Source organism: Ammodytes marinus (genome assembly GCF_949987685.1).
Source record: "Ammodytes marinus genome assembly, chromosome: 19".
NCBI lineage: Eukaryota > Metazoa > Chordata > Actinopteri > Uranoscopiformes > Ammodytidae > Ammodytes > Ammodytes marinus.
The window spans coordinates 25,067,702-25,093,343 of NC_137223.1; the positions used below are offsets into that span (position 1 = coordinate 25,067,702).

At 38.3% G+C, this 25,642-nt stretch overlaps 1 protein-coding gene across 1 annotated transcript; it reads left to right on the top strand.

Annotated features, from left to right (window-relative positions):
• Positions 1-14,298: 14,298 nt before the first annotated feature.
• Positions 14,299-25,118, top strand: pax1b (paired box 1b). Its single transcript, XM_080047524.1, has 5 exons — positions 14,299-14,326; positions 16,971-17,573; positions 20,958-21,055; positions 21,376-21,610; positions 24,373-25,118. Exons 1-5 carry the CDS (start codon positions 14,323-14,325, stop codon positions 24,441-24,443), a joined length of 1,011 nt encoding a protein of 336 aa, XP_079903650.1. The 5' UTR covers positions 14,299-14,322; the 3' UTR covers positions 24,444-25,118.
• The last annotated feature ends 524 nt before the right edge of the window (positions 25,119-25,642 follow it).

Sequence of the window (25,642 nt, forward strand, 5' to 3'; positions counted from 1 at the left end):
GTGTGTGTGTGTGTGTGTGTGTGTAGGTGGTGTGAGTGCGTGTGCGTGTGTGTATGTATGCGTAAACGGCATAACAGTGGAGCTGGGTGTCATAGCAACATGGGACTACAGGATTAACAGTGGACAGTTTTTTTCAGGTCCTCTCTTGGACATGATTTAAATTATGTTATGATTAGGAGCCAATGATAACAGAAAAAAACTAAAACAGTAGTGGTTAAATTAATCTTTAAAATGTAACATTAGGAACACATTTCTTTAAAGATTAGATAAAGAAAATGTTGTTGCTAATACTTCAGTCCCTGATGTTAGTGCATGTAGCAAGTTACTTCATGTATTTGCAGTTAGTGTTCATGATTATGTTAAAGAGCACCTATTATACTTTTTAGACTTTTATGACCTATAAACGATGTTATAATCAGTGGCGTCTTTGCATTAGGGGCCGGTGGGACACGGCTCCTCCAGAGGGCGCTGCCGTGCAGGGCAGGATTATAAACTTAAGTTTTTCTGTGTCAAAAATGTCATTGAGCACAAGTTAATAATAAATTAATTGTTAATAATGAATTAAATATCCGCTGTTCTAATTTGATGAACGCAATTGTCTTACTTTTTGTAGTGTAGTAGTTGTGGGTGAAATAGTTTGTTGCTCCGTCTCGTCTGTTCCGCTCGCTGGGGCCCAGCCGAGATGGCCCTGCTGCAGTGTAGCGGACTGGGGGAGCTGCGCCCACTTTAGTTTAGGCAGTGGGGCCAGAAGTTTAGGGCCCCAGAGCGCTTCTCATTGGCTGATTTGTAGAAAAGGCGGGGTTTACGGCGGGAGCTGCTCAGATCTTGCTAGCTCAGCTAACGTAGTAATACAGTAATAACAAATTGACGTTTCATTCATTCATTAAATGATGATGAATCGTGTTGAGTATCTGTCTACTGTGCGATTTAGCACTTTACCACTTGAACAGAAGTTGGAGATAAAGCGTTTGGGACCACATCGCCCGACGGATTTAAACATTATTCAAGAGGGAAAGGACAAGACTAGATCGTTCAACCAGGAGTGGTTTAAGCGGAAAACTTGGCTTACCGGGAGCTCGTCAACGGCATTTCTGTTCAAGAAGTGATCCTCATTGGTGAGTCTAATTTGTAATTATTTTTATTCTAAGTGGAATTTATATGTAGTTTACTAGTAAAGATCAAAATCCAAATAATAGCTTTTATTTCCATATATGCAAATGCATTGGGGACACTGCACATTCTATTCCAAATCCAAAGATGAAGAAAAATTTGTCAAATGTTTCTTCATCTTTACAGAAAGTGAAGAAAAAGGAATATTAGACTGTTCAAAAAAATAGCAGTGTCTAGAATTTTCTCTACAAACTCAAACATTTACTGTATCAACTGAAAAATGCATGAAGATTTAGCTTTCCTGTGAAACACTGAACTAATATTTAGTTGTATAACCTCTGTTTCTGAAAACTGCATCACATCTGTGTTGCAGGGAGCCAACCACCTTATGGCACATGTGAACAGGTAGGGGAGAACGGGGTAATTTGTCACACGGGTTGGTTGTCACAATCGTTATATCTCGGAACCAGAAGGTGCTGTCTGTGAAATTTTTGTGTGTAAATATCCAGAATTGGGATCAGAGGTCACCTACATAGTCTTCCTTGGAGTTTGACTGCTGAATTTGAGGTGAGACGACTGTTTGTGTTTTTCATGTCAAATTGAAAATATTTAGCTCCTCAGTATTTTTCTTCTAGGCTTTTACACAATGGGTTTATAACAAAACACTTGTTACCCATACAAAGTGTGAAGGGTAAACTATAGTTTAGATTGTGGTTAGCAAGCTAATTAGTTGTCAGATGGTTGTTGGCCTTGATGCTAGCAAGAAATTCAAGTTGGGGTTGGTTGTCAAATCTTTTGGGGGGTTGGTTGTCACATGTTATCTCAAGGCTGCAGCCAGAAAAGGAACCCAATAATGAAAGAAATTGTCAAGCTGTATCCTCACTGACACCCCAGAGAAGGAAAGAATAGAGCAGGAAAAGGCAGCTAGCAAGCAAAAGAAAAAAGGGCAACAAAATCAAAACAACCCAGTGCATCCCAAAGTAGACCAGCTGCCAAGGCTACAGAACGTTATGTAGGCCTATTTGTCAACTTGACAATGCAATTAAACTTTCAAATTTAGTTCTACTTTCTTGCCTTCTTTTTAAGATTATTCCCATTAAGATAACATTGTGACAAACAACCCCATAGTGTTTGACAACCGACCCCTTGATGGGGTTGGTTGTCACAATGTGTAAGGGTGTCTTTGATGATTAATTTCTTCTTTATTACAATACGATAGAAAAAGTGAGGGGTACACATTTCAAGCCAACACCTTAAGCTTCAATTTAATGTAGGAATGACTATTGAAAGATGTTTAGGTGATGAGCAATTCTCAGAAGAGTAAAAAGTGTGCCTACTTACCCCGTTCTCCCCTACTCCAGCCCAGGACGATAGGACTACATTCCACAATTCCTCTGTATTTCTTGGTTTTGCCTCAGAAACAGCATTTTTTATGTCACCCCATAGGTTTTCTATTGGATTAAGGTCCAGGGATTGGGCTGGCCACTCCATAACGTTAATCTTGTTGGTCTGCAACCAAGATCTTGCTCGCTTACTGGTGTGTTTGGGGTCGTTGACTTGTTGGAACACCCAATTCAAGCGCATTTCCTCTTCGGCATAAGGCAACATGACCTCTTCAAGTATTTTAATGTAACCAAACTGATCCATGATCCCTGGTATGCGATATATAAACCCGACAACATAGTGTGAGAAACATCCCCATATCATGATGCTTGGGCCACCATGCTTCACTTCAATTAAGTGTTTGGGGGTCGTCTGACAAACTGTCTGCGGCCCCTATTCAAGCTTCAGTCAGTACCTGTTCACATGTGCCATAAGGTGGTTGGCTCCCTGCAACACAGATGTGATGCAGTTCTCAGAAACAGAGGTTATACAACTGAATATTAGTTCAGTGTTTCACAGGAAAGCTAAATCTTCATGCATTTTTCAGTTGATACAGTAAATGTTTGAGTTTGTAAAGAAAACTCTAGACACTGCTATTTTTTTGAACAGTCTAATATTCCTTTTTCTTCACTTTCTGTAAAGATGAAGAAACATTTGACAAATGTTTCTTCATCTTTGTATTTGGAATAGAATGTGCAGTGTCCCCAATTTGAGTGTTTGGAAATAAAAGCTATTATAAGGATTTTGATCTTTACACACTTTTTTAAACACACTGCTATTATTTTGAACACAACTGTATGTGTGAATTTTTTTTCTTCAAAATTTGAAAGGGCTGAACTGAAGGGTCATTACAGGCATGTTGTTTTCACACGTTTGAAGATCAGCTGATTATTTTGAGAGCAGTTGGTTCCTCTTTGCAGTGTTGTTTTCTGATAAATGAAGGGGCCGTTTTTGGGTGAATATATTAAGGTTCAGCAGCAGAGATCTGGAGGTTTGAACTGTTTGTTCCTCATTTACTGTAAGTCTCTTTTGGTCAACATTAATGCAACAAAGCCCCTGTTAATCCAAATCCACAAACATCCTTCTTACTATGACATTTGGGGGAGTCAGTTGCATGATAGTAAAGCATCTGAAAAGAGTTATAGGCACATTTATGCATCCAAATGAAAATAGTGAGGCATCTTTTAATTTCATTTTATTTCTTTACTTGACTCTGTGTTTTTGTCTTGTATCACTTTGTGGTTCCTTGTATTGTCTCAAAATAAAATAAAATCTTTGGAACTGAAAAGAGTGAGGCACATTTATCAATCCAAATGAAAGATTTGAGTTTGATAAACTTTACAGAAGTTTGGTTAAGCTGAGGCAGAGCTCTGGGGGTGTTAACTGTTTGTTCCTCATTTACTGTAAGACTCATTTGGTCGGATAATTTGACCTCTAGTGTCGGTAAACGCCTCTGCTACATCCTGCTCTGCCTTCGTTTCCTCACACCAGACTTTACTGTCACGTTCTGTGAAATATAATAAATAGAAATAAATTATTATTATCAACGGTAAATATTTTTGACTGAAAATTACCATGAAGATGTTTCTTCATCCTCAGGCTGTTTTAAGCAGACCTGTGTGTGTGTGTGTGTGTGTGTGTGTGTGTGTGTGTGTGTGTGTGTGTGTGTGCGTGTGTGTGTGTGTGTGTGTGTGTGTTTGTGTGTAGGTGGTGTGAGTGTGCGTGCGTAACCGGCATAACAGTGGACCTGGGTGTCATAGCAACATGGGACTACAGGTATAACAGTGGACAGTTTTCTTCAGTTCCCCTCTTGGAAATGCTCTAAGTTATGTTATGGAAATCAATTATGGATAATGCCAGAGGATCCAATTATAAAATAAATAACTAAAACAGTAGTGGTTCAATTAATCTTTAAAATGTAACATTAAGAACACATTTCTTTAAAGATTAGATAAAGAAAATGTTGTTGCTAATACTTCAGTCGCTGATGTAAGTGCATGAAGCAAGTTACTTCTTATTTCAGGGTAAAACATGTATTTGCAGTTAGTGGCCATGATTATGTTAAAGAGCACCTATTATACTTTTTCGACTTTTATGACCTATAAACGATGTTATAATGATTTATAGTCATGTTTAACCATACTAAAGTATCAAATAATAACGTACATGCAAGACATATTCCCTGCTGACCGTCTGGGGTGGCTGTGCAGAGCGCTAAACACTAGGGCAGCTGGTCGAGGATTCACTTGTTCAAATTTCCGGGATTCGTTACGTAGAGAAGCTGGGTTTTTCCATGTATGGTAATGCTGTAACGTGCTCAGGCGCGCTCCGGCCATGCCCCCACCTGCCTGCTCAAATCTGCCCGCGCGCCACTGTAAGTGTTCCGGAAGGTAACCAATCACAACGGAGTGGGGTTGGCAGGAGGGGGGAGGGAGCGGAGAAGCACAAAGCCTAGTGTGGACAGAGAATGCTGAAATCGCTGAGATGAGAGGAAGAGCTTCCTGAAAATCTACATGGTTTTTTGTGCTGTCATTCGTGTCAGGTTGCTCTATAGGAGTCATTAATGAGAAATTAAGACCAGAAAAGTAGTATAATAGGAGATCTTTAATAATATTTGTATCAGAGAAATGTGTAGTTATTGTTGAAGTGAAAGTGTTATAAAAGATTTTACAAATAAACAAACAATGTACGTGCAGCAAGCAAACACTCATTGAGTGAAACAATAGGCACATACAGCTCTATTGCTGCAGTGAATGGAGTCCCATCTTTGATATGTAGATATCCTTCAAGGATTCAAGTCCCCCATTGGCAACTCCTTCAAAAAAATGAATAAAGCAAATTTAAAGTAATTTTATGACAGAAGGCCTCAAAAGTAAATCTTGTATTGTGTTTTTGTATTTTTTAAATGACCAGAAATAGAAGTCCGCACCTGGTCGATGTATGCTGATAGTCCACTGTTGGCATTGTTCGTATGTATAGGTGTGTGTGCGCACCCATATATACATACATATACACACACACACACACACACACACACACACACACACACACACACACACACACACACACACACACACACACACACACACACATACACACACACACACACACACACACACACACACACACACACACACACACATACACACATACATACACACATACTGTATACATACACAAGCACACCCCCTTTGAAACACACACTCAGCTGGGTGACTCACTCTGCCCATTAAAGGACCATTGTAAAGGAAATTTTTCATATTTTTAAATTAAAAATTATATATGTGATGTAGGTTGAATTAATTATCAAGTAGGTCTACATGTTTTGGTTATATTATATACATTGAATCTTATAGCGCTACTCTATAACAATACATGTGGGTAATTATAAAGGGAAGATTGCATGCAACTGTGCGCCACACAGTTTTATAAATCTAAATTTTTTATTTTTTCGCAGCACATTCTTGGTTTTTGTGCGGACACAATGTTTTGGGATGGATTCTACGAACACCTTTTATAAATGAGGCCCCGTGGAAAGTTTAAAGTCATTAATATGTAGCCGACATCTCACTAAGACCCAATAAAAACGCTTTGCGATTTTGAGTTGCATCAAGATTTGAAAAGGACATAAAAACAATCCGTGTCTTCGCGTTGAAAACTTGACGTTCGGCCATCTTGTAAAGCTTCATCTTCAGATTTGTTTTCTCTGCGTTTGTGGAACACGTTGTAAAGAGTCGACCACCCAGTCTGGTCCACAGAGGGCCGTAACAGGTCAGCATGGACAGCCTGTTAAATCTGTGTGTGTGTGTGTGTGTGTGTGTGTGTGTGTGTGTGTGTGTGTGTGTGTGAGAGAGAGAGAGAGAGAGTGTGTGTGTGTGTGCGTGTCTGTGTGTGTGTGTGTGTGTGTGCGTGTCTGTGTGCGTGTCTGTGTGTGTGTGTGTGTGCGTGTGTGTGCGTGTCTGTGTGCGTGTGTGCGTGTGTGTGTGTGTGTGTGTGTGTGTCTGTGTGTGTGCGTGTGTGTGTGTGTGTGCGTGTGTGTGTGTGTGTGTGTGCGTTTGTGTGTGTGTGTGTGGAGCTAGTTTTTCCCCAACATATTATCCCATTCAGCCCTGGGAGCATTGATACGCTCCCAGAGTGAAAAGTCTCGGTGGACAATCACTCGGTTCAGGCCTAGATGTTGTTTTCAACTTTTCTCAAATTCGCCAGTTGACGCACGGAAACAGAGAAATCTTCTGAAAAAAAACTGTATGTGTGTGTTAAACGGGAGCTGAGGGACTCTGTGTGAGTGTGTGTGTGTGTGTGTGTGTGTGTGTGTGTGTGTGTGTGTGTGTGTGTGTGTGTGACTGTGTGTGGTTGTGTTTGTGTGAGTGAGAGAGTGAGAGTGAGAGTGAGTTTTTTCCAACATATTATTGTACCATTTAGCCCTTTGTGTGTGTGTGTGTGTGTGTGTGTGATCCTAATAAAAACCCCAGTGACATCTGTTTCCTTCCCTTATCTGCCCTGTGGGACGTCAGGTTCAGGTCAGCACTGTACCAACAGTAGTCAATGGCAGACCACCTACCACACACTAGCAATACATCTTACTAAGACCTACAAGTACTCTATCTATCTATCTATCTATCTATCTATCTATCTATCTATCTATCTATCTATCTATCTATCTATCTATCTATCTATCTGTCTGTCTGTCTGTCTGTCTGTCTGTCTGTCTGTCTGTCTGTCTGTCTGTCTGTCTGTCTGTCTGTCTGTCTGTCTGTCTGTCTGTCTATCTATCTATCTATCTATCTATCTATCTATCTATCTATCCGTCTGTCTGTCTGTATGTCTGTATGTCCGTCTGTCTGTCTATCTATCTATCTATCTATCTATCTATCTATCTATCTATCTATCTATCTATCTATCTATCTATCTATCTATCTGTCATCTGTCTATCTGTCATCTGTCTATCTGTCTATCTGTCTGTCTGTCTGTCTGTCTGTCTGTCTGTCTGTCTGTCTGTCTGTCTGTCTGTCTGTCTGTCTGTCTGTCTGTCTGTCTGACCACCTACCACAAACCAGCAATATATCTTACTAGGACTTACAAGTATATCTACAAGTATAGATTCAACAATTTTTCCAAAAAGTAAGTATCTATCTACACCTCTGGAAAAAATTAAGAGACCAGTCTGGGTTTTTCTTTAATCTTTATCTCTACATTACTTATCGAAAATGATCTAAATGACAAAAAATGTATAGGAATTTTGTAGAGAGCACCTTGCATGACAGCTACTGCCATCGGTGTATGAGTGTGTGTGTGAATGGGTGAATGTGGTAAGAAATGTAAAGCGCTTTGGGGCTGAGAAAATCGGCTAAAAAGCGCTATATAAGTCAAGTCCATTTACCATTTTACCAACAGTAGTCAATGGCAGACCAACTACCAAACACTAGCAATAATATATCATCCTAAGACCTTACTTATGTAATAGGTAATGCATGTAGTAGTTGCAAAAAAACACAAACACACGCGCGCACACACACACACACACACACACACACACACACACACAAGCATAGACACACACACACACACACACACACACACACACACACACACACACACACACACACACAAGCATAGACACACACAGGCACACAGGCGCACACACACATTCTCGAAAAGTTGCATTCAGGTCACAGTTGTCTTCATATTAACATTGTCATTTGTGCTACAGCTCCGGAAAAAATTAAGAGACCTGTCTGGATTTTTCTTCAATCTTCATCTCTACATTACTTATTGAAAATGCTCTTTAATGACAATATTTGTATTGTGAATTTGGTAGAAATGTTGTCAGTAGTTTATATTATAAAATCGTATTTTATTTATATTTTCTGCACTAACTCATGTCGAAAGCAAAAAGCATACCCCCTCTGTCCCTCCGAAAAACCAGTTAGTAACTTCCAGTCTTTCTCACACACACACACACACACACACACACACACACACACACACACACACACACACACACACACACACACACACACACACACACACACACCCAGTCTTTCACACAGCGTCCTGGCCAGCTGCAACATGCCTGGTGTCAACCCGAGCAGAGCAACACGCTCCACTGAGCCTTTAAAGGGAGAAAAACCTGCGCAGGTGAAAACACTTTTATGACTTTTAAATTCTCGTTTCAAAAATCAAGTTTAAGAAGAAAAGACCAAATATGAATACCATGATATCCTTTAACCAATTTAACCATATTATCTTAAATCTACTAAACTCTGACTGTAACTGTTTTAATTAGGCCGTATTGAACTTTTGACAATTTAATTTTATTCGCAGCCACTCTACACCTCTGTCTAAAATGTTTCTCTTTACCAGCTTGTTGTGTATTTGATGTATTTTGCGTTGTATATTGTGTATGTATTGTTGTTTTTGTTTCTCGACATCATTGCAAATGAGGTTCACCCCCTCAACGATATCTGGAGTATAAATGAAGGTTAAATAAATGTGCATCAGATGTGTGGGTGTTTTAAGTATGTAGATCCTTAAACCGTTTTGAAGAACTGTGTAACAGACGGAACCCTGTAAAGCGTCTTTGAGTGCCTTGAAAAGCGCTATATAAATCCAATCCATTATTATTATTATTATTAAAAAAAAAGTTGTCTTCCCAAAATGTCAAAAAAAATCTTTTTGCTACCTTTTTTCTGTTTGTAAAAGGTTTTATTTGGTTAAGATAAAATGAAAATGGAGAACTGTCTTACTTCCTGTAAAATGTAACATGCTTGATCCTCCAATAAAAAGAGTAATAAAAAAAATATGTGTATGGCCAATTCTGTAAGGTTTGAAATATAATCTTCTGTACATGAATGAATGTATGAATGCCTTTATTTTCATCGCATATTCACATACAACAACATTTTATGTCTCTCATGAAATAATTTTTTTTCATATACACACTCACACACACTCCTTTTCGGGCATGTCACATCAATACAGATCATTTGTTTTATTTTTTTTTATTTTTGTGAAGTCTTTTAAACATACATTTTGTTTGTTGTATTTTTGTGCTTTTCATTTAGTTTTGTATTGTTTTTGATATGTCTGGAAAAAATAAATAAATAAATACATACCTGTTAAAATCAAATAACTGTTAAGGTAAATGAAGGTAAAATATGAAAGCAGGTAAAAACACTTTTATGCCTTAAATTCTCTTTTCAAAAATAAACTTAAAGACACAACATGTGGCTTCTGTATAGGTTTGAAATAATATAATTTTCTGTACGTAAATGTGAATGCCTTTTTGTCATTGCATGTTCACAAAATTTAGTTTGTGCCAAATGCCAGAAAAGGATTTAGGATTGTCCCAATACATGCAAGTCAATTGTAGTATGCTGAAAGTACATAAATGCCCCACTAACTCCAATAGCATTTTGGAGTATTGGTCTTTATTCTTGACATTTCTTGACAAAAATCTACATAATCTGATTTTTTTTTCTCTCCTCAAACTCTCCTGTACTTTAGTATATAGTGCAGTAAAGATAAAAAGTATGTGATTTGGAACGCAGGGATTATATGCTAAAAGAAAAATGCAAGCGACGTGATGCCTTCGAGTACCGTAGGAAAAAAGACCATCTCCATTCTCCCCCATGTTTAACCGTGAAACCTGAGATGTAGACTGAGCCGGAAGAAATGTCTCCTCTCTACCCACTCCATTCTTCTCAGCTATTTTAAAAGCCTTTGGAAGTTAGTGTGTGCGTGTGTGTGTGTGTGTGTGTGTGTGTGTGTGTGTGTGTGTGTGTGTGTGTGTGTGTGTGTGTGTGTGTGTGTGTGTGTGTGTGTGCGTGTGCGTGCGTGTGCCTTTCTAAGATAATCCATGGGCTCAGATGTTTAGAGAGTTTGTGTTGATGTGTGTGGAGCCCAGATCCTGCTCTATAGATCTGTAGATCTAGAAGGTGAAGGATTAAAAGATAGAAATCTAGAAATCACCCGGGAAGAGATTTGTGTGAAGAAAAGGGATATACGTACAGCTCCGGAAAAAGTTAAGAGACCAGTCTGGATTTCTTTCCCCAATAAACCTTCATAAAAATCTGTTTGAAAATACTGTAGGTGCTCTCGTAAATATTATAAAAATTTGTTAAAAAAAAAACAGCTGAACTTTGAAAAACAATCATGGTCAAAATTATCCTAAACTATATATATATATATATACAGCTCTGGAAAAAAACAAGAGACCAGTCTGGATTTTTCTTAAATCTTCATCTCTACATAACTTATCGAACATGCTCTTAATGACAAAGAAATGTATTGTAATTTGGTAGAAATGTTGTAGGTAGTTTATATTATAAAACCAAAATGTTCATTCTACTCAAACATTCAAGATTCAAGATTCAAGATTTGTATTAGTGTCCCAAGAGGGCAAATTGGTTTACAGCGAGGAGAGGCGACAACACATAACAGCACAAAACAGTGACGGACGCAGACATCACAACATGTACGCAGGACTGGGCACTATAGTGCAAAGTGCAAGAATCAGGGAGAAACCAACACAACACAGTCAGTTCCTTTCCCTCCACAGATGCCAAGCATATGCCTACAAATAGTAAAACGAGAGACACTGAACATTTGGAGTGGTCTATTATTGTTTTTACAGAGCTGTATGCCTCCAACAGAGAAGGTAGTATTCAAAAAGACATGTTGTACATAAGACAAATTAATGCAAGGACACAGAAATGGCATTTTTAATGGCGTGTTTTTCATTGCAGCAAGTTGCAAATGGCGGGTGAGTAGAAAAAAAATTCTATGTGGATTTTTTTTTTTAACTTTTTGCACGTGAGTGTGATTTAAAAAATAAACTTGACATTTCAAGATGCCTCAGCAAAACGCCTTGTTTAGATGACTACCAGAAAAACTTGAGGTCTGCTGCAACTCTCAGTTCTTTTAAATCGAGTCTGAAGACGTTTCTGTTTCCATTTTAACCTGTAATTTTTATTTAATTTAAATGTTCTACTTCAATTTATTCGCTTTTAAATGTTTAATTTCTATTCACTCGCTTTTCTAATGTGTTTTATGTATTTTATTCTTGCCCCTGTAAAGCACTTTGAATGGCCTTGTGTCTGAATTGTGCTATAGAAATAAACTTGCCTTGCCTGGGCGAAACTGTTCTTCAGAATGGGCTTTAGTAACAACTAAAATAAATTATTTCTCGTTTAGCTCATTAATACAGTAAAGGTGTCAGTAATAGGACTTTTACTAGATTGTGCTGAAACTGTGTCTGTTCAGAAGGAAAAACCGCACACACACACACACACACACACACACACACACACACACACACACACACAACCACACATACTAAACGGCCTCACACGTTTTTATATATAGTGGGCGTCCTGGGGAAATGCACCTGTTGGAAGACCAAGAAGAAGAAGTACTATAGAATAAATAACTAAATACATCTTCACCTCATCACTTCATATTGTGGAAAGACTTGAGGCAGTGGTGGATGATGCCATCTTTAGTAACTATAGCTTCTTGTCCTTGAAGGCCACCGTAGCTTCTGGAAATTCTCCCAAAATGTAGGGGTTAGCAAGGGAGCGTTGACATCTCCGATCTCACCTCTAGATGACATCTAAATACTCCAATATTACACAATGTAGCTTTAAATGTAGTGATTACTTTCTGCTATACTTTAACTGTTGGTTAAAGCTATAGTGCGTAACTTTTTATATATAAATGAATGTCGGCTCCATTCAAGCCAAACGAGTTGACACAAAGTTTGATTAAAGGTGAAGTAAGCGGTTTATTTATGTTAATATAAGTGTTAAATCGCTCTTTATTCATACAGTGACCACTTACATGATGTGCTCGTTTCATAAAGCCAATCTCTTAGTCAGATGCTCTACTTGTAATAAGCAATTAAACTTTATCCCGAAATTGTATCCAATCACAAGAGAGAACGCTATAAACCGACATCCGTCCGCACCCGTCTCACTCATGGTCTCACTGCCGGTGCACGCCAGAGCGACACATGGGTGAATGTTTATGCGCCTGCAATGGCGGAGCAGGTAAAAATCCTTCCCAATGTCTGTTTTGATGGTTTTTATCATGTTTTATCACACTTATGGATCTGAGATGATGCTAGATAACTCGCTGCTTGAAGACCGCAGTGCATTAATGTGGTGACGTAGGGACGAGCGAGGGGACTGCTAACTGCAGTAACTGACAGGAAGTTAGCTAAAAGAACCATTCCGCTTACAGCACCTTTAAGCCTATTATCAGCTCCAGAAAACTCTCTCTGTATTTCTCAGTATGGCAGCGTTTACAGACTGGTGCCATATTGAGCTCCTTCCAGTATTTCCCATGTTTGAAACAGCTGCAGTGACGTAGTAAAAAATACCAGCGTTTAAACAAAGCATTGGGCCGATTGTGCAGTGACTTTCATCAGTGTGTGTGTGTGTGTGTGTGTGTGTGCGTGCGTGTGTGTGTGTGTGTGTGTGTGTGCATGTGTGTGTGTGTGTGTGTGTGTGTGTGTGTGTGTGTGTGTGTGTGTGTGTGTGTGTGTGTGTGTTATGACGCGTTCACTGTCAACACTTCAGTGGAATGAGGACAAACCAAAATCACCAAATGATGCCTTCAGGGTCCCTGGGGTTTTACTAGTTTTGACGCCCAAACAGGAAACTGTGACTATGACAGAAGAGGTGGAGAAAGATGAGATGGTCACCTATGATGAATAAAAATTTAAAATGGTCGCCTATAATTTTCGGAAAATAGAACAGATATTATTACGAATGTTGTAGTTTCCTTTACAGAAATAAAGCCATTTCCACAAAAAAAAAATTGATGCAAAAAGTTTACAAATTCATGCATAATGTTTTTCCCTCAATGCTGAAACAAAACCGTCACCCATGACACGTTCAATGTCTCAACACTTCAGTGGCATAAGGACAAACCAAACTCACCAAATGATGCCTTCAGGAACCCTGTTTTTTTTCTTCTAGTTCTTCTGATGCACGGACAGGAAATTGTGACATCACTGAGAAGGAGGAAGAGGATAGTTAACTCTAGTTTTCAGTAATAAAAAACATAGGTTGCGTTCCGAATCGCATACTCTTTCTTTTTTCTATTCTACATACTACGTCCGACGATAAAAAGAATCTAGTTAGGATGCAGTAGGCATACTATTGGGACATACTTTTCTCTCTTATTTCATCATAACATTGCGCCTTGATCTTGCCTCTTGCTTTTATATCCGTCGCATCCCCGTTTGTTTTCATATGGAGGCTTCGTCGATGTTACGTCACTTCACGTGCGCACTGGATTGTGGGTCAGAATCGCCCAAATAGGATGCACTTTTCAACACTAACAATCTTGGCCGCATGAAGTAGGACATCCGGGTACTTCTAACCATCCTAAATCTGGCCACAAGAATCGGGACATCCTAAATCTTTTTTCTACATACTATATAGTAGAAAGTATGCGATTCGGAACGCAACCATATATTTTTTTTCTTTTTAATTGATGTATTTAATACAGATAAGACAAACACATAACAGCAGCACATATGACCTTTGATGGCAAGACAGAAAAAGCAAAGTAAAATAAAGATACAAAACAAAAACATAAATTATAGAAATAGAAAAAAATATATAGTAAATAGGCCTATATGAATGAATTACAACAGCAACAAAAAACAGCAAATGAGGCCTTCAGGAACCGTAGTTTTTTCTAGTAGCGACGCCCAAACCGGACATAGTGACTATGACAGGAGGAGGGGTAGAGAGAGAGAGAGACGGTTCAGTCATTACAGGCTGCATTCGGACTGTCGGATGGTGCGGACGCTAGCCGATGGGTAAGGCCAACTAAAAACTACATTTACTCAACTAAAAAAACGCTTAAAGGAAAGTGAAATTGTGTCAGGGAAAAAGGGAATTTTACTCTTCAAATTCAATATGTTTCTTGTTTAAAATGTGCTTTCTCTTGGTGTTGAACAAAGACTCAAGTTATAACTCAAAAAGGTTCATTTAGTCTAACTTGATAAATTAGCTTGTATGTTCATGTAAAGGTACAAACAAATGAATATTAGTCTGTTTACATGAACATACAAGCTAAAGACTCAAGTTTTTAGGCTGCTACACCAATACAGCTGTAGGTGACAGTGATAGGACTTAAGGCTTTTAGACAGTGGTGTAATGGACAGTAACAAAGTACATTTACTTGAGAACGAAACTTAAGTACCTTTTTTGAGTATTTGTACTTTACTTTACTTGACAAAAACTTTTGACTCGACTACATTTCTATGAAGCGTGTGGTTTCTCATAGATAGATAGTGGACAACAGAAGTTGCTCTGGTGTGATATATCTTGACGTTTGGTTAAGGGCTGCTATGACATTTGAGAAAAGTCATTTCATGTCAGAAAAAAAAGGATTTTTTTTTCCTCAAATTTTCAATGGTTTTCTTAAGTAAAAGTTGCTTCCTTTGTGCTTGTTTGTGTCTAAATGTAAAATTTTCTTTATTGTTTATAGATTATAGTCCTTAAAAATATCCACAGACGGATTGAAAAAGAAGGAAAAATCTACCTGTTGGTTGACCTAACACTATATATACAACTACAACTAAACTGTATTGTATTTATTTAAATGAATCAAAGTCTAAAGGTGTATTTTTATTAGCGTCAAGGAGAATAGAGCAGAAAATAGAGTATTCCTATATTTTATTGAATTGGAGTTTAAATTGTGTCCTCTGAATCTGTACTGCAAAGTTGTTCACTTGTATTGTTTTTTTTTTTTGAAAATTTTGATTAATTCTATATGAATTAAAAAGTTTTTGTTTTTTGAAGTTGGATGAAAAAATTGGACATTATGAAAACTATGCACGCAGTTGCTTTTGACTCGAAAGTGTTATTTTTCTCTTTTACAGGAGGTGAAATATATTAAAATAAATTAAAAAATGTCACGTTAATCAAATAAATGCTGCTTTTATGAAAACGAAGAATGTTGGATTAAATCTTCTACATCAATAATGGAGATGGGACTTTTTAGTTTTGTTAATAATTATGTCGTAATTACAAAATTGCAACATGCGGTCTTTTCATATTTCATTTAATTTTCATTTAACTTTTATTTATCCTCGAGAGACCAATTGAGGGGTGACCCTCATTTCCAATGACGTCGAGTCAAAACAAATTCAAAACAACAATACATACAAAATTAATTAATCAATATTAATGGTTCAAACAAGCACTAATTCCTTTTAAAGATAATTTTATGGGCTAAGTTAATTTAAAGATAATAAGCTAAGAAGATAAGGATGATTAATGGCAATGTGCTGCATTGTTGCTGTCAAACACAGAGACACAATAAAGAAGAAATGTAAGCGATAATTATGTTTTATGAGCGTCATTATAATTTAATTCATTTACTCATTTTGTTTTACAATTGTGTGAGAATGCAACTTCTTTAACTTAATTTTTTTTTTTTTTACTAAACCTATATCATCTCTTTTATGAGTTCTTAAATGCATAAAAACAAGATCTGTAGCTGGTTTTAATTTATGTCCAATGCAAGTAAATACATCTCACACTGTCACAAGTATATTAACAATATAACAATAATTATTATAACTATTGGCCTAATTAACTTTATTTTTTATAGCCTGGCACCTTTCATATAAGAAATGCAGCTCAAAGTGATTTACAAAGACATAAGTACATGCATTACAAGCCTCACATTACAATAGACATTAAATGAAGTCTTGACAATAATAGCCATAGGCCTAGTAAAATTAATAAAGAAATAAATAAGATAACATTGAGTAGCCTTTGAAGTGCTTAGCGCTGCAAAATAAACCAAACAAATGGAAAGGCATTAAAATCATAAGAAAGGCGTCAGTAAATAAACGAAAAAACCCATAAAATAAAAGCCTAATCAGTGAATAGGCCTTTCTTAATCTCAAACCGAGAGAACGGATAAATAAACAGTTTTTTTAATCCATTCTAAACTCCCGGTGTCGTGTGCGTAAGTCCTTTTATTGTACTAGAGTATTTTTACATGTTGGTATTTGTATAATAGGCTAACGCGTGTCTGTTAGTTTTGTATTGTCTGTGTTTTGTATGTATTTTAAATGGACTACCTGAGTCTGGAAATAAAGTGTATCTATTTATCTATCTATCTATCTATCTATCTATCTATCTATCTATCTATCTATCTATCTATCTATCTATCTATCTATCTATCTATCTATCTATCTATCTATCTATCTAATTAAAATAATAGTTTTATAAGCTGTTTTTTTTTATCCATACTAAACCCCGGTGTCTTGTGGTGTCTTGCCCCGTATTTTTACATGTTGGTATATTTATAATAGGCTACTTGTGTCTAATTAAAAGATAGTTAGATAATATAGGCCTATAAGATAGTATGATAATAGTTAAATAAGCAGTTTTTTATCCATACTAAACCCCCGTGTCTTGTGGTGTCGTGTGCCCGCTTTTCAGATCAGAGCTACGGGGAGGTGAACCAGCTCGGCGGGGTCTTTGTGAACGGCCGTCCGCTGCCCAACGCGGTGCGCATGCGCATAGTGGAGCTGGCGCAGCTGGGCATGCGACCCTGCGACATCAGCCGGCAACTGCGCGTCTCACACGGCTGCGTCTCCAAGATCCTCACGCGCTACAACGACACTGGCTCCATCCTGCCCGGAGCCATAGGAGGCAGCAAACCCAGAGTCACTACCCCAGCTGTGGTGAACAGTATCCGGGATTACAAGCAAGGCGACCCGGGGATATTCGCTTGGGAGATCCGAGATAGGCTGCTCTCAGACGGCGTGTGTGACAAGTACAACGTGCCTTCCGTGAGCTCCATAAGCCGAATACTGAGGAATAAACTGGGCGGGTTTGCGCAGAATTTTGAGGAGAATGTCAGCAGCAGTAGTGGCAAAGCAATGCAGTACGGACACGCGCACGTTTACCCATATCACCACCATCCACACCCCTCCGCTTCATACCCCCATCACGGGACCACCGTAACCCCCACAGCGGCCAGCGGACTACCACGGAGCTGGCACAACATTCTGGGCATCAGAGCATTCATGGACCCCGCAGGTAAATTTACGTTGGTTTTATAGACTTCACTTCGCACTACATTTTTACCATTAAGTGCAAAGCGTAATTTTTTATTATGTAGGCTAAGCCTATAGTTTAGTATGTAACTTCACCATACCGGGATGCTTAGAATACATGTTTCACTGTTAAGATGCTTTTACTTTAAAGATAATTAATGACAGACAGACAGACAGACAGACAGACAGACAGACAGACAGACAGACAGACAGACAGACAGACAGACGGACAGATAGACAGACAGACAGACAGACAGACAGACGCAGGGGTGGACTGGGACAAAAATTCAGCCCTGGCATTTTTGGCCATGGCAGCCCACCATGATTATTTATACGATATGTGGAGGCAGGGGCGTTGCTCCAAATTCTGGGCCCCTATACAGGAAGTCCTGATGGGCCCTCTGAGAGGCAGTCTTACAATACAAACATGTAAAAGCTATGTTTGTCTATAGTCCAAAACTTATGAGTGACTGGTCACTCTCTGAGCCAGATAACAACACAATGTTTCTATTGATGAATGACCAAATCATTACGCGTACTTGAACACAACCCCTGGTCTAATGACTCTTAATAATCATGCACACACACAGTGTTTCTCACAGGAATTTGGGAGACTGTGTCGTGGACCCTGGACCTTCTAGGGGGGTCCGGGGGAATGCTCCCCCGGAAGATTTTTTTTCAAATGTTAAAGTAAAATTCATCAATCTGGTGCACTTTGAAGAGAAAACTAAGGATAAATCAACTGTTTCCTATGTAAGCTATTTAGTAGGCTATTATTTGCTGGAATAATGTATAGACACAGATGACCAAAAAGCAGAAAGAAGAAATGTACATGTTTAAAAAATCCAGTCAGCTTCGGGAATTTTTTTCCTTTGTTTGTATTTTTTAATGGCCCAATATAGGCCCCTGATCTTCGTAGCCCCGAACAATGTTATTTAAAAAATAACATAAATGTACTGACGAATGAAAGGCCCATGAAATCTTTTTTTTCCCTAAATAACGTTTTTCTGGGCCTTCAAAGATCAGGGGCCTATATTGAGCCAGTAAAAAAAAAATAAAAAAAAAATATATATATTTTTTTGGGTGCAGCCCCCCTCTGCCTTGGGCCCCCCAAGCCTGTCCGCAGTCCGACGGCCCTGAACGTAACTGACCATCGTCAGATGCTCATAATTACGGAGTAGAAGTTGAATGCATGATAATACAATTTAATGCAGCCTCTGAATGGGCGGCCCTCTGCTGTGTGTGTGATTGGGCCAGGCCCAGCCTAGAACCAATCATAATGAGTAATGGCCTGGGACAAAGTTTTATTTAACTTTCAGGTGAAGTAGACAGCCTGCACGCACAATTATATGTCCATGGCACTCCCGAGAGGGAAGGGCCCCCGGCCCTCGGCTGTGTGACTTGGCCGGGCCGGGCCGAGTCACACAGCCGAGGGTCCATAAAAAAAAAAAAAAAAAAAAAGATTTTTTTTTTTTTTTTTTTATTTTATTTTTTTTTTATAAATGGACCCGGCCCGGCCCAAAATGCCTGCCGGCCCACCGGGACGATGCCCGGTATGCCAGATGGCCAGTCCACCCCTGGACAGACGTATACACATTTAACTGTTTACACATTGGGCTATACATTTCACAAACTATGAATTGGATTATGAATCGATTCTTGTTTTAGTAAAATGATTTATTTAAGGGAACATTTTGGATTTCATGGCAGGCCAACTTTCCATGATTGTACATTGTTAGTAAAACATTTATTAACATTTATTTATTTCCATTTAACAACACTAAAACATGGTCAGGTTTAAGTAATATTAAATTCTGTTATAATTGAATGGCTGCTTCACTTCACTTGAAGACTTTTCTGTTTTCCTTTTAACCAGTAATTTTTAATTTAATTTAATTGTTTTTATTTCTATTCATTCTCTTTTCTAATGTCTATATTCTATACTTGATGTAGGCTATTCTATGCCCCTGTAAAGCACTTTGAATGGCCTTGTGTCTGAATTGTGCTATAGAAATAGACTTGCTTTGCCTTCCTCTCCTTACATTTAAAAAAAAAAGTATGTTTACGAATCGATGAATACAATTATATATCATGTTAAAAATATAAAATTAAATGTGCAAATAAGGGGGCGCCCTTAGCTCAGTTGGTAGGGTGTGTCCCCCCCCATGGGCCTCGGCCAGCAGCGGACCCGGGTTCGATTCCAGCCCACGGTCGTTCTCTGCATGTCACTACCCTCTCTGCCCCATTTCAACTCTATCTCTGCACTATCAATAAAGCATAAAAATGCCAACAAAAAAAATATCTTAAAAAAAATATATGCAAATATGATGTGTAATTATAATCAAACCCCTAACACAGTGTATAGGGTAACATTTAAAGATATCATCATGAAACTTTGTATTATACATTTTCAGAAGTGCTTGAATAGGTATCTATAACTCACTTATTATAATCTCTGGATCTCTTCAGTAAAATCTTTGATTAATTTTTTACAACAAATTAGTGTCCAAAGTTTTTACAGAATAGATTTTGGATACAGTCTTCTTTCATTTTAAAAATCAAAAAATACTATGTAGAGGTCTTTAAAATGCCCTTTTCTGCATTTTTATAAGACCAAAATGTATCACAATCCAACAATAACCTTCAGAAAATAGTGCATAGAATGATTTTGGAAAGTTTAGTATAAGTTGATATTTTTGGTTCAGACTCAGAGTATAAAAAAATACTAATGTTGACATAATGGCCTTTAAAGATCCATGCAGTAAAAATATGCAAAACAGACAAGGTTTAGTCAAATAAACACCTTGATGTACATTTTTGGACCTTTCATTTATGGGCTACTAGTATGAAAGACGATATGTTATGGAAGCAAAATAGACACAAATCTCAAAATATACCAGTGCTTGAAAAAATAATGTTATTGACTTCACTGTCTCGCCTCAAGGTTCATACATGGTTTATTCATACAGCTTCTAATATGAGCCAAACAGGTAAAAAATTTAAAGGAATACTTCACCCATATGGAACCGGCGTTCTATCATTATAAAATCGCTGTTATGATATAATGAATGAGGTTTTTCTTCCCTCAGTCTTTCCTCAGTCTTCCCTTGGCCCAGCTGTCCTGTTAATTCTAACCCTACATTTTCCCATGCGTGATGTCACACATGGTAAAATGTAGGGTTAGACAGTGAGACCATAAAACACTCTTTCTGCCCTTTCTCAGGCTAGGATGAACCGATTTCTAAAATGTTTTGCACATTTATACTACATAGGATCTCAGAGTTCAATACACCTTCATATTTCCACCGGTGAAGTAGGTCTTGAGCTTTTTAAACTGATATTTATTAATCATCTTTTTGTTTTTCAGCACTGACTGGATGCGACGGACACAAAATGGAGGACTGGCCCGGTGTGAGACAGTTTCCCTCCGGACTCAACGGAGTGGAGAAAACCAGCAGCGAACAGGTGAAAATAAAACCAATATTAAAGGTGCTACGAGGAACTTACAGAGAAAATGACTTTTACTGACTCAAATTAAAGAGAAATCCATCCATCATTCATCAACTCTTTCAAGGAAAAATACATCAGATACCCCCAGAAATCTAAAGTAAAGGTGCTACGAGGAACTTTTAAATATTTCTGAAACAGTCTTAATTTTTCCTCTGATGATCATAAATGACATGTAACAGCAAACGAGACCATCAGTGCAGAGAATGTCATTTTCATCATCCTCATTTATTATCTTTATTTAATTACTCATACTTAATTCCTTCTCTCTCCCTCAGTCTCTGCCTGGTTACGTCTCAGCGTGTGCGTATCCTTCACCAAACCAGTTCCACGGTGTGTATGGAGGTCCTGCAGCAAACTACATGGGCTCTGGGCATCACTGGCAGACACACACACCCTCTCTCACTCCCAGTATAACTCCCAGTATGACTCACCCCCATCCCAGCCCTGTATCAGCACTGGAGCCCACAGATTCACACTCAGCAACGCCATTCAAACATCCACAAAGAGACGGTGAGTGTATTGTGTAGTAAATATTATACAGTCACAGACGCCTGCACATGACGCACGCACGCACGCACGCACACACACACACACACACACACACACACACACACACACACGCACACACACACACACACACACACACACACACACACACATACACACAGAGACACACACACACACACTGTCTCACCCTTAATTTTTCCAACATCACAAATGGTAAAATGTAGGGTTGGGATTAACTGAGGGAAGACTGAGGGAAGAAAAAACCTCATTCATTATATTATAACAGCGATTTTATAATGATAGAACGCCGGTTCCGTATGGGTGAAGTATTCCTTTAAGATGACTAACTTTTCCACACCATGCATACTGTATAGCGGTCGTGGATTTTTCTTACACACCCAAATTCCCCAACTTTATCTCCATCTCCCTGTTTATATATTTCAGTCTTTCGCAGGACAGACACTGTTTAAGGGGGGGGGGACTTCTTGGCCTGACTGAACGGTCATCTAGAAAAACCCACAGTTTTTTCCCTACTGTGTTCTACGCTATAAAAACCCATCTGGCGGGCTTTATTTTCTGCTAAACACTGCATTTCTCTGCCCCTACAACCACTAATGTTTGTGTATTTTTATATTTTAGAAACAGGGCCGGACGTGTTGAGATTAAAACGGTCCCGAAATTACACCACAGAAAAAAAGCTGCTGGTTTTATCTTTAGTTTTGTTTATCACTCGAGCGCAAACTACAGATTATACAGCGAACCATACAGGTCACACACACACACCCACACACACACACACACACACACACACACACACACACACACACACACACACACGCACACACACACACACAGGCGGAGTGTAAACTGTGTTAAAGGTGGTGTCTGGAGTGATTCTGGAGAATGCTGAAGAAGAAAAAATCCATGCAGTGTTAATACACAGCCTAGGCTCTGTAAACAAAGGGCATGTAAACAAAAGGGGCCCAACGTAGCCAGTTTACAGAGCCTACGCTGTGTATTAACACTGGATTGTTCTTCAGTGCACACACAGTACGGACAGGTGGCAGATCGTTAGGAGATATTCACTGACTTTGACAAAAAAAAAGTATGACAACAAGCATTCTTCAGAATCACTGACTCCATATTTAAGTAATAAAAAGGAATTCTGGATAATGATAAGAGTAGAAAATCCACCGAAAATATATAGGGGAAGGTGGGGTGATTTGTGCAACTTTTTACTCAAAGTGATTTTAAAGTGAGGCCTTGACAGTTATGTCTCCAACTCAAATATGTACATATATTTCAGGATGTTGTGCATCCCTGGCAATAAAAACTTTGGATCTGGAATAAACTGTTTAAGAAATATAGCTTTCGGAAAAAAAGTTGTCTTGTCGCACAAATCACCCCAATGACAAAGTCACCATCATCATCTTTCTGGCCATCTGAACTCTCATCAGTGGTGTCGTTAAGTGGAATTGAGATGTCACTCTCTTCTGAGCTACTGTAGACAATCACTTTCTTTTGGTGACCAGCGTATACAGCCATGCCACTGGCACAACTCTCAGAAATGTACTTTGCACTAGTTGCTCCGTGCTTGTGGAACCAACTGCCACCTGACAAATGTGATTCCCCCTACATTTCTGCCTTTAAATCAAGGCTCAAAACCCATATGTACACCCTGGTGTTTCCTCCCCATTAACCTCTGCACTACTTACTTACCTCTGCACTACTATCTGTGTTTATGTGGATGTATGGGCTTTACGTCTTTTATTTTGGTTATTGTTATTTTACCTTCATTGTTTACCTACTGAATGCACTATGTACAGCACTTTGGACAGTGCAAACTGTCATAAATGTGCTTTTATAAATACATTTTACTTACTTACTTACTTATAACTCACCCAGGCCCTTGCGCACAAATCACCCCATCCCCAGAATTTTGGATAATAGGCATGATGCAGCAATTTAGGGTTGACATTGTGCTAATTATATAGACTCAAAGTGTAGCATACCAAAGCACTAAAACATGTGTCAAATGTTTTCAAACGTGTCTATAATTGTTCAGACACAATAATCAAAAAACCTTGATCATGGAAATTTTACTTTGAAAGGCAAAACACAGTTTTTTGAGCTTAAATGTGCTTATATCTTATTCCTTGTGTCTCCCTTCTTTACAGGATGAGTCAAATGGATGGCTCTTCTTAAATATGTGGTCACATTTCCAATTTCTTCCACGGTTTTCTAGAAACAATGGGTTTTGCAACTTCCAAAATGCACAAATCACCCCACCTTCCCCTAATACTAAAAGTTGGTCGTCTAAATACATTTTTTGAGAGACAGAAAAGAAAAAACCTTATACACTTTATACCCGCAGATTTAAGTTCTTCTTCTTGAATCTGATCTGGGACCAGCAGCTTCAGGCCTCATTACAGCAGATCATATAAACACACAGCAGCAGAACTGATCCACTATCAGATAGACAGAGATCACATGAGTTCAACCTCTCACCTCAACAGAATGTAACATGACAGTGACAGTGAATAATTGATAGATAGACTAAAAAAAACAAAGTATGGCAGCGTTTACAAATTGGTGTAAAGCTTGAAAATGCCAAAAATTAAATGTGTATGAAAAAATTTGGAGTTTGGAAAGGTGGTGTCCATTGTTGTTTCTGTGTGGATAATAACAATATAAAGGAATGTTGTTATTATATAATTGAAGAAAATATTGACATGAGATTTTTTATTTGTGTTTTTGTTTTACAGAAGACAGGAAACCTCAGAGCTCTGCGTACAAACACAATCTCCCCGCTCACAGACTGTCTTCATCGTCATGACGCTGAGACGGCCACACAAAGTGACTTTAACTGATTCAGAAATTAAAGACAAAATCCCTCCATCATTCATCAACTCTTCACTGGAAAAATACATCAGATACCCCCAGAAATGTAAAGTAAAGGTGCTACGAGGAACTTTTAAATATTTCTGAAACAGTCTAATTTTTTCCTCTGATGATCATAAATTACATGTAACAGCAAACGAGACAATCAGTGTAAAGAATGCTATTTTTTAAATATAGTTTTTCTTAATGCCTTTGTCATGGGTATACGCTCACCCAGGAACAACAGCTGGTGTGGTAAAAAGTAAAACAATACCGCTTTTGTCCAAAGGGAGCCGCTAGAATTAACACAAACTGAAAGTTCTTCGGAGCACCTTTAAACAGCAAAACAATGTTGTTTCTTCACTGAGAACCAAAATGTGCTTGTTGGTTTTCATGTCATACGTCACAACCAAACGTTATGCGATTGGTTGGCAGATCCAGAGTGGCACTGGGCAGATCCAATAGTTTTAAACTTCAACAGACACCCGCCTGCCTTCAAGTGAGTTAACGTTTGTCAATTGAGCGATTCCAGACCTTCTGTACAAATGAAATGAAGTACGATGGTCTGGTATAGGACCAGGCTAGCTGATATCAATGTCCTCACCCAGAAGGCCAATAAGCATACTGCCCAAACTGTGTGGACATTTTTCTTGAAGTTGAATTTTTTTTCTTTTTTAACCAAATTTTCAATTAAAATTGCATCGGGGTTGTATCATCTTGTAAAATATAAATGGGTAAAGCTGTATTTTTGTATAAATGTGCTTAATAAAATACCATGAAATAGAAAAAATGTGTGTGTGTGTGTGTGTGTGTGTGTGTGTGTGTGTGTGTGTGTGTGTGTGTGTGTGTGTGTGTGTGTGTGTGTGAGTGTGTGTGTGTGTGTGTGTGTGTGTGTGTGTGTGTGTGTGTGTGTGTGTGTGTGTGTGTGTGTGTGTGTGTGTGTTTGAGAACATGAAACATTACACAGAAATGTTTTCCAGATGTTGGATTGAAGTGGAGAAGAACAGATGGTCAAATTAATGATAAAAATATATTTATAGCACAAAACTTAAAACTATAATAAAATCCAGAGTCTTATAGTCAGATCCTTATGGTGTTGGTGACATTACAATATATAGCCTATATATTTTTTTAAAGATATTTTTTTGGGGCATT